Genomic DNA, 11,594 nt, shown 5'->3' with positions numbered 1-11,594 from the left:
CCGTTTGGCAAAGCTAGAACATAAGTTCCTTTGGATTCGGCCGCTACCCGAGCTCCATTTCCAAGTCGTAGATCCACATCTCCCTTGCTAAGCCTCTCCACATCTCTTAAACCCCGTAAATGATTACAAAGGTGAGAACCACAACCGGTATCTAGTACCCATGTCGTAGTGGAAGTATAATTTATATCAATAACATAAATTTCTTTAGGAATTGTACCTTTTGGAGTAATGAGTCCTTCCCTTATATTTCGCAAATACATAGGGCAATTCCTAAGCCAATGTCCCATGCCATAGCAATAATGGCACTCATCATTAACTTGCTTGATGTTTTTGACTTTCTTTGCTTTCTTCTTGAACCTCTTGCCCTTTGAAGCAAGAACTTGATTGTTAGAGCTCCCACTAGCTTTGGCATCTTTATCTTCCAGAGACAAAGACCCTATAGATCGTATGAGGTAGTCTTCCTGAGACGGACTCACACGAGGTCTAGTAGTAGTGGGTGGTTTAGAAGAAGTGATGAAATTTAGGTTTCCATCCGAACCTATCCCGAAATGAAGTTCTCTAGTTGTATCGAAATTATTGTTGGAGCATACGTCGTCAAGAACATGGTGATATGACTCAATAGTAATTGGTGCGGTAGCATTTGATGGATTCATTGTAATGCACTACAAATATGGAGGAAAGGAAATATTAACATTTGTCTTTTTAAATCATACTTGCAAATTTAACAAGATATGAACATTTATATAGTGACCTCTACCCAACTATAATAAATGATTCCAAGACCCAAATTCATATCGACTTAGGCACGGTGGGGCCGATACATCCTTTATCAATATAACTCGGTGGATTAACGTTTAATCGATTCTACTTTTAGAACTCTTGGTCGATAATATTACATTAACAATTATCTATAGCCCAAAACACATCGACAAGGGCACGGTGGGGCCGATACATCCCTTATCAAATACTTTTGTTGAGTTCAATCCAAATTTCGAATAAATGTGTCCATGATCCAAACCCACATTAACTTGGGCACGGTGGGGCCGATACATCCCTCATCAACATGAATTCGGTGGATTAACATTCATCACCCACTTCCCCTACGTAACAAGGTTTGTACCCCGGTGTGGCCGAGCGCACTCCCCTCGCGAAATAGGTTTTCATGGTTTCTACTATTTGGTAAGGCTATGTCTCAATTGATAGTTTTAGCGAGAGGTCATGTCAAATTATTATCTATCACGTTTTAAGTGAACTAAAGCGGTGAACTACGATAATTATATTTGACACGGTCGATAAACTCGATAAAATAAGACAATGCATGTTTAGTTATGGCGATTTAGCGATGCATGTGACATAAAATAAAATGCAAGCATAAAGATAAATAAATCCTAGTATGGCCTTTCCTAAAATAGAAAAACTATTAATCTATTACATATTCGGAAACCAACTCCATTGGTCCCTTGAACTTGGGTTGTGGCACACATCTCGAGGTAACACCGTCTTTATGTATCGCCATTCTTGAAGAAATCCGTCTTTTGGAACTCCGGAATGAATAAAATTACATAATAAATTACATAATTTCCTATTATACATTTGTAACTAAAATAAAATAAATCTATTAAATTACAAAACGGTGATACGAGATCACAATAAAAATTACAACCGAATCGATATTCCCATACATTTCGGAAATACCAATTAAAATCTAAGGCCATACTAAGTAAAATTACATAATTCAAAATTACATAAATTAAAATTATGACAATCATAAAGAAAAATGCAGCATTATAATATGTATGAACATGCTCAATTTTATGCTAAATCGCCTTTTAATTAGCCAATATCGTATATTACTCGGTTTTTACGGTTTTGCGTGATTTCAACATTTTATAATCACAAAAATACATAAACTCATATTTATGCATAAGTTAATTACCCTAACCTCTTAGGACTCAAAATATAGTCTTCACTAATAATTTGACCATAATTAACTTTTATTTACAAAATTGTTCATAAATGGACCAAAATTACAAAAATAAGCTATTAAACTTCAAATAAATCACAAAATTTCAAATAAATTCAAAATTCAAAATTTAAATTCATGAACATTCTGGAAAAATCCATGACACTCATAATGTTCAAAATCTTAGGTTAAAAATTTCGAAAAATTTCCGGAAAAACAATGTTGCGGTTTATCGATATTTAATAAAATAATCATAAAAACATGGAAAAATTATTTTCATTAACTTTTCAATTTTAGATCTGAAAAATACAATAAAATGCAACATTAGACGTTTTTCCTAAGTCATAGATTACGTTTTATTAATTTTACACTAATAATGTCACTATTTATGCTAATTTTTCTTCAAAAATTCATAAATCATGCTAAAAGACTTCTTTATAGCCAATTATTTTACACACATTTTGTAAAATTGCATGTGACAACATATTAATTTTCTATGACCAGATTCGAAATTTAACTCATATTAACCTATTTTTCTCTTAAATCCGAATTTAATAATGAAAAATTCATTTTTCGAGCATAACAAGTCCAAAAATTATGAAAATTTACAGGTTATCTCAAAATAATATATGTAACAACATATCCGAAAACCAAGTGAAAATTCGAAGTATAGCTATTTTTAGACCAAAAATGACATTTTTACTCATAAAATCACATTTAAATGCCATTATTGTAAAATATGAACAATAAAAATCCGAAAAATTAACCAAAATATCCTAAAACACTTTAGGACCAGAAATATTAACATGCATATAATAATTTCGTGATATATCATAATAACACAAATTTTACAAGTTTTATTTTGTTATTCATATAACTCGGAAAAACTTTTAACCAATTTGCATGCAAACAACCGTGGCTCTTGATACCGGTTGAAGGAAATGTAAATTCATATACATAAATAACATACTCATATATGCTAAACTAATTTGTCATAAAATTAAAACGGATTTTATGCATGCAAACAATAATATAAATAGAGGAGAAATCATGTCCTTACATTGTATATTTCGGCTATTAGGGCACAAGAGAGATCACCTTTCTCTTCTTGTTCTTGAGCTTTTCCAATGGAAGAACAAAGATCTAAGTGTAAGATCTCTCCCTATGCTTTATACCCAAGGCTTTCACTTAATCTAATTAATATTATGAATACTAGTATAATATTAATCTTATGAAAATTGAACCAAAATAGTTGATATTTTAGCTCCTAAAACCGGGTAGAGGAGAAGAGATTTTGGAGTAAATAATCTCTTTAATTTATCATAAAATGTAGAGAGGAAATTATCTTTCTAACTCTAGAAAAATAAAATGTGAATTGAATGAATAAAAATTAGAGAGAAAACTCTCTAAAAGCCCCTAGGAAAACCGGTGGGTGGGGTGCTTTTTGGGGAGCCAATGCATGCCCATATTGGTCTTCACAAGGAGAATAGGGTTGCATGGCTACTTAGCTATTTCATCATTATGTTTTCTATTAAGATTTCTAAACACAATTCTAGCTAATACACCTCCAATATTTCGGCACTTTACATATTATGGTGTCCATATTATTTTTGTCAATTGTCTATATGTTACATGTCACATGTCACATATATTTGATATGTAATTTTTTATCATATTAAAAATCAACGTATTAATAAAATACGTCACATACAAAAATTGACTTAGTAATCTCATAATTACTTGTGCCAAAAATTTTACCAATTTATAAATCACAACTGATTTTATTTATAACAATTCATTCAATTTAATTGTTACATTAAACAATTATTTCATCCGAGTAATGATACAATTCAATTACTCGACATCAGTATCTTATTTAATCACATTTCAATATGATACGTAGATTTTACTTCCAAAATCGTCCGTCAATTTTCAAGTAATTTAATTAACTCGCAACATTATACGATCAATTAAATAATCAATTAAGTGTATTGCCCTTTAGGTATGACCTAGGGGGTCAACTGATCACCACCGTCACACGACAGTAATGTCAAACTCTAGTCAGCCAATCATTACCGATATATGTTGACCATTGACATAAATAATATTACTTCCCAATTGTATTCTTTAGAATGAGATTTAATGATGATATTAAAATCACATGATCGCACTATTGTTGAGGACACATTTCCCAACAGAGTACTCATAGATATTCCTTTCATGAAACATTCTATTTCTTCTTGACTTGGCTTCTCACCACTTTGCCGAAAATGCACCATCATCTTTTGCATATTTGCCACTTGTGATTGCAGAGTATTTATCTGTATGTCGTAAGAAATAAATTTTTAAATCATGCTTAAAATTAAAATATTCTAGGTATACATAATTAATTACCGTCTGTTTGAGAGAATCAACTTCTGTCGGCGGCCTTTTCGGAGGCTTCCCAAAATATTCGATTATGCAAATGCCGTCGAACTCCGTACACGGCCACCATGTTCAGGTTTGCCGAGTGTCTTAGCAAGTATATCTTCTCGTCCTTGAGGCACAAATGTACCAGCCTCCACCTCTTTTTCTAGTTCTTCCTACATACACTCATCCATTATATTATATAAATACATATTATTTGTCAATTCGTAGAAGTAAATAATAATTCTCATAACAATTGAAGAACTTACAATTTTCAAAGCGACTTCCTTATCATATTCTGTCAGATCTCCGTTATTAGGCGTTTGACCCTTTAACCAAGTTAAGTGTCGGTCAACTTTCTCCAATATGTGTCCTTTAGCGGCAAAGTCTTTCTTCTATAAAAAAAGTAATGATAACTAGCTACTGTCTAAATTTGAGCAGATATACATAATAAAAATGAACCATGAAAGCATTAAAATAAATTGCACGACAAACTTATAATACTATGAACCGAAAACAAGATTACGACTTTAATTTCAATCCTACGGTAACTTTTTAACGAGAGCCATAGAACCTTGTCTTCTTCATAGAAGCATTCTTCTTGTTGTTTGCAGTTATTACCTTACAATTTACAGAAGTATAAAAATCAAACCTAATAATTAAGTGAATATTATTTTTGGTAAAAATTAAACAAACCTACTGAGAATATATTACCTTAAATGCCTCAGTAGTGTGGGACGCCACAAAGTCACTCCATTCATCTGGTGTTATAGTGTCATAAATTTCTGGTGGTGTCCTCCGTATTGCTCCTGTCTCGTCATATAGCCACTCACGGACTAAGGTGCATTTCCACTTTCTCCATAAACTCCCGCCTTCAAAGACACCATTCATAACGGTCTTCTATCACGATGAAAGCGCCCTAAACATCATACTCATAATAGAAGTTTGAGAAGGCAGAGAATCAGTGAGAATCAGTTTACATTTCCATTATATACCTCATTTTAGAGCCAAAATTTGCATATTCTTCTAAACCAGTGTAACATAGCTTAAAACTACTGTAAAACTTATGACAATGCAGCCATGGTAGAGCATTTCCATTAATTGATAACTGGCAGTGCTCGACATTAGGACATTGACACTTAGACATCTGCAGCAGGAGCTAGAGACAAGGGTCCATCGTTTTCCATACCAATGAAACAGTCCATGGAACTGCTGCAAGGAAATGCCAAAGCTGAATGCTATTCAGAGGAAGAAAATGGGTTGAGCATTGTTCTGAAACTTCAATGCAACATGCCCGACTTTGAAGCTTCATATCTAAAGTTCTACTCAAGAAAACCCTTTGATTCTTGTTTCATTTGGAAGATTAATGTACCAGCTAACTATGAGCTTTGGAATAGGACCAAGAGCTATTTTATTTTGTGAGAAAAGCAATTTCCAAATGAGACAGACAATCTGAAATGCATCAACAATTTCAGAATGTCTGGTCTGAATTCAGATGGCCATATCTCACGATTTAGATGGTGAGAAATTTTGTTCCTTACATGTATGAAATCTTGGAAGAGTCTACTTTCCAATGGAGTTGGAATAAACAATATTCAATGTGTGGATTTTTCACAATAAGCCTTCAAAGACTGTCACGATTTAATGCAATGTTGTTTCTGAACTGACCTGTCTGTGTTCAAACTTGAATAACTCACAAACTACTGGATATTATTGGGTAATTCTTTTTGGAAATGAAAGATAACATAATTAGCTTTCATTTGATGTATGTTGGGTAATTTTATCCTTCATGTTCTAAGAGAGATGGATTTTTAAAGTACAAGCTGCTGCACATGAAGAATGCTGAATGTTAGAATCTGACATGTTCTTGAAATGCATATTTTGTAAAAATCTGGCTCTGATGCCAAAGTTGCAATGAAAACCCCCAAGGTTCATAATAATATAAGAGTGGCACACAAAGTTGTAGGAATTGGATAGTTTTGGATAATTTGTAGGGAAGCTAATCTAATGCAAGGAACTTGTAAAACTTTGTAAAAATAGCAAGAATGCCTTATAAATTATGAAACTTGGCTTCAATTAAGATTAACACTAATGAAGCAGGGCTCAAAGTTTCAAGATTAATGGAGGACTCAAACTATGACAAATAATTTCCCCACAGGCAGGCAACAAATGAACTTTGACAAATTTGTGAGCAAGATAAAAGGAACTGTTTTGGTGAAATAATTTTATGGGTTAAAATGCAACAAAATAAAAGATATAATTTGTAACTTAATTCCCACAGTCTACTACAGGAAATTAGGTTATTAATTTTGGGGTTTTCCAAAGACAAATCAGTTTAACACAACCGGTTTAAAACCTTGGGGTTTTCCATTGTAGGAAATGCATATTTTTTTCATGAAAATAGCCTAATCCGTGTCCAAGTGTCGGATTCTTCTAAATGAAACATAGCTTAAAACTACTGTGAAACTTTTGGCAATGCAGCCATGGTAATGTACAAAGAGAACAATTATTTGATGGATTCCTTTCCAGTCTTATTTCAGATTATTAGCTCTGCTTTGGTTCTGAGGTTGGGCATGTAATGTACTTCCATCTGTAATGAGCTGGTTACCTTAGTTCTTATGAAATTTTCTCCCATATTTTGGCCCCAAAACACTAAAATTTCTGCAAATCATGACATCATTATCACCCTATTCACATTAGTTTCTATATTCCAGTTTTGGCTCTAAAATGAGAATCACTTGCTTCAAACTGTACTGCAGACTTGAATTTTGGTCTTATTTGAGTGAATTCCACACTGAATTGTATACTTTTTTTGGTTGATTTTAGGGAATGATCAATGTAAAACAAAATTATGTGTCAAACAATAAAGAGGTCACAAATGGAGTCGTCGCAAATCAACATTCAGATGGCAGAGGGACAGTAGCAAGTCTGATAAAAATACAATAAAAAACCAATTGACAGAGGTACAGTAGCAGGTCTGATGGCAAGGGACAGTAGCAGGTCTGATGGCAGTATGAACCAGCAGACTAAAGTCAGCTATCAGAGACAGCTATCAGAACATCAGTGCATCACAAGTTCCTTTCAGCCGAAACATTCACACTTCAAAACCAAATGCAATTAAGTAAAAATTTTAGACTCACCGTGATATTATCCAAAATTTCTTGCCTCAGGACATCATCAACATCGTCCCATGTTTCTAGTGTGCAACTAACATGCCTCCGAGTAATAACGCCAATCCAGCTACTAAACTTTCCAGCGTACGTTCTTGTAGGCAATCTGAGTTCTTTATCCCACTCCAATTCAATTGGTTTTTTCTCCTTAAGAGCTCTTGTCACTAAGTCCAACACTGTCCGACCCCTCTCCTTAGACCTCCTTTGTCTCTTCTTGATTATCCCATCAGTAGGAGAGATATTTTTGTCTTTCTTAGTTCGTTTACGCCTATGTGAGCCCATTAATCAACCTGCATACACAAATTCAATTCATTAAAATCAGTACTTATCAATTAAAATAAATAGAACATGTTAAGTTTGACAACGAATAATTTATAAAATAGTTTTAACTATAATCATAAGTAATAATCATCTTAAACCGTAACTTACTCATGTGTCAACGATGCGAGGCGTTTTCTCGAAGGGTATCGACTAATCCATATACCCTCATTGTGATCATCGCGGGTATATAAACTCGAAAATCTTGACAGATCCAGTATCATGTAAATTTGATTTATTACAATTAAAACCCTCAAATACAACATCTTCCTCAAAACTATCCACATCCCGCCTACTCCTTACGATAAAACAACCGACCAATTTTTATCCAATGGATCGGTGACATAAAACACCTGCTTTGCTTGTTTACCTAAAATGAAAGGATCTTCCTTATGTCCAATTTTATGAAGATTCACCGAGTAAATCCTAATTCATCCTTACGGACAGCAAGACATTTTTGCACCAAAATACGGTATTTCAAATCTGTGTAATCTAACTCCCAAATCTCTTCTATAACTCCGTAATAATGCATCTTACTTAAAACTGGATTCTTATCTTTTGAACTAGAAAAGTGCATTGCTTCAGCTTCTACACAAACTCCACTATTTTGCATCGTACTCTTGTCATCTTGCTCACGAGTGTAAAAAGTGCACCCATTAATGGCATAGCCACTATAAGAAGATGCATGAGTATTTGGACCAAAACAAAGTCTTTTTAAACGGGAAGAAATACAATCGGGATACTTTTGTAGGTCTTCTATCACTCGACCCTTGAACCAAACTCTAAATGTCTTGTTGTGCTCACTTGCAATCTACATCTCGGTTTTATTTCGATGATTCTTCCTTAACAGGCCCTTGTGTTCCTCAATGTAAGGTTGTACCTCATCCTCATTATGAAGGACATATGTGTGTGCTGTATGCCATTTATCAGCTGCCATACCTTAGCGAACATGACCCCTAAGACCTTTGCCCATCATCCACTCACTATGTCGATTCTTCGGAATGCCAAGTAACTCTGAATTTGATAAGTGTGTATAATAAAAAGAAAGAGCTTCATCAATGATAGCACGCTCGTCAATGCACCCTTCAGGACGATATCTATTAGACGTATAATCCTTGTATACTTTCATCAATATTTCAAAAGGATATTGATACCTTAAGTAGACAGGTCCAAGATATTTAATCTCTCTAACCAAGTGTACAGTCAAATGAACCATGATTGTAAAAAATGAAGGAGGAAAATACATTTCGAATTGGCAAAGAGAAGTGACAATCAGATTTTGCAATTCATCTAACTTTGTAGAATCAATAACTTTGTTGCATATGGCATTGAAGAAAAAACAGAACCTAGTTATGGCATATCGAACCTTTTTAGGTAAAATGGAACGAATGGCCACTGCTAGTAACTGTTGCATCAAAACATGACAGTCGTGAGACTTTAGACCACTAAGCCTGAGATCTCGCATTGACACGAGGCTACTAATATTTGAAGAATATCCCTCAGGCACTTTAACACTATGAAAACACTCACAAAACTCTATTTTTTCCTTTTTGGAGAGTGTATGGGCAGCAGGAGGCAAATAAATCCGTACTCCCTCCTCTTGCGGGGCCAACTCCGGTCGAATTTTCATATCCATCATATCCTTCCTAGCCGTCGGGTTGTCTTTTGACTTATTTGGGACATTCAAAAGAGTGTTGATAATATTGTCACAAACATTTTTTTTAATATGCATAACATCCAAACAATGTCTTATGGAGAGTTCCCGCCAATATGGGAGTGGCTCAAAAAAAGGAGACATTTTCTTGTATCCACGAGATGCTAATTTTGAACCCTTCTTCCCATATGTAATTTTAATATCTTTCACCCTTTCATATACATCATGACCGCTTAATATCTTAGGACATGGACGATGTTCAGGTTTTCCATTGAACGGTTTTTGTTGCCTACGATAAAAATGATCTTCATCCAAAAATCTACGGTAACCTAAGAAAGCTTGCTTTTTAGAAAACTTCAAATAGCAAGAATCTACATCTTCCCCACACAAGGGGCATGCCTCTTTGCCATGAACAGTATGACAACAAAGATTACCGTATGCAGGAAAATCAGATATAGTGCATAATAACATAGCTTTCAAATTGAAAACACTATTTTGGTAGGCATCAAATACTTCTACCCCTTCATCCCACAATGTTCTCAAATCATCAAGAAGAGGCGCCAAGTAAACATCTAAATCATTACCCGGCTCCTTAGGACCGGAAATCAATAAGGACAACATCAAATATTTTCTTTTCATGCACACATATGGAGGTAAATTGTAAATAGCTAAGAGTACAGGCCAAGTGCTATGTTGACTACTTAAATTCCCATAAGGATTCATCCCGTCAGTAGAGAGTGCAAGTCGAAGATTTCTGGGTTCTTTCCCGAATTCGGGATACTTGGCATCAATGTGTTTCCACTCTAAACCATCAGCCGGGTGTCTGAATTTGCCATCATTAGGTTTTGCAGAATTATGCCATGTCAACAACTTTGCATCTTCCTTATTCGCAAAGAGTCTTCGCAACCTAGGTATTATTGGAAAATACCACAAAACTTTTGCTGGGATCCCCTCCTTCTTTTTATATCGCCATTCATTACAAACTGGACAATGAGACAAACTCTCATATTCCTTGCGATATAATATACAATCATTAGGACATGCATGAATCTTCACATATTTCATACCAATTCCTCTAAGTATCTTCTTTGCCGCATAGGTACGATTAGGAAGAACATTATCCTCTGGAAGCATGTCCTTCAATAATTCGAGGAGGTCAGTAAAACTTCTATCACTCCATCCATTTTTTGCTTTCAAATTATACAGCTTAACAACAGCTGACAATTTTGTATAATTCTTACAATTCTTATAGAGAGGCATTTCGGAGTCTTTTAACTTTTCTAATACAATTCTTGTGATGTCATCTAAATTAGTAACATCGGGATCTTCATCTTCACCTAGAATGTCATCTTTATCATCGAGATCTAGGTCAGGGTTATCTTCTTCTACATTGTCTTCACTTATCCTGTCTCTCAATATTGTTTCTAACTCATCATCATCAAACTCGTCAGCAGAATTCATATCACAAGAATACGTATCCCAATCCGAATTATCCAATGAGCCGATACCTTTTTCCATAGGAAGAGTTTCCCAATCAATCTCAATCGCTCTTGACTGAACATCAATTTCTTCTTCCACTCTCTGTACCACTCTAGACTCCCCATGAAACCTCCAACGTCTATACTTTGGATTAAAATTATTCTTTTCTAAATGTATTTTAACTTCCGAGAAAGTCATATATTTAATATTCAGACACATATCACAAGGACATGGCATATTAGACGTGTCTTTCACATTCTTTCTAACGAATTCATAAAATTCACTAAACCAAAGATCATATGTAGGATCACCTATTTTCCCATCCATCATCAACGTACGATCCATATTAATCTATATAGTAGAAGAAAGTAATAAATATTACAACGAAATTTTTTTTTTTAAATGTACTCACCAGTAAATACTTTGTGAAAAATAATCCCTATTAGAAAATAACGACATATTTAATAATTAAAATAATAACTATATTGTTATAATTTGTTAAAAATCAACATTTAGTTACTCAATCCTACAAAAAAATAATATAATTAACCAAAGAAAACATTATCAATATAGTATAATGAGCTCAAATGTAATTTTTGATTTC

At 34.1% G+C, this 11,594-nt stretch overlaps 1 protein-coding gene across 1 annotated transcript; it reads right to left on the bottom strand.

Annotated features, from left to right (window-relative positions):
• Positions 1-8,797: 8,797 nt before the first annotated feature.
• LOC141617963 (uncharacterized) lies at positions 8,798-11,335 on the bottom strand. The gene has a single exon (XM_074435094.1). The coding sequence runs from the start codon at positions 11,333-11,335 to the stop codon at positions 8,798-8,800; it is 2,538 nt and encodes an 845-aa protein (XP_074291195.1).
• Between the last annotated feature and the right edge of the window lie 259 nt (positions 11,336-11,594).

Source organism: Silene latifolia, chromosome X (assembly GCF_048544455.1).
Source record: "Silene latifolia isolate original U9 population chromosome X, ASM4854445v1, whole genome shotgun sequence".
NCBI lineage: Eukaryota > Viridiplantae > Streptophyta > Magnoliopsida > Caryophyllales > Caryophyllaceae > Silene > Silene latifolia.
The sequence above is the reverse complement of the archived record's forward strand: the minus strand, read 5'-3'. Positions and strand labels throughout refer to the sequence as shown.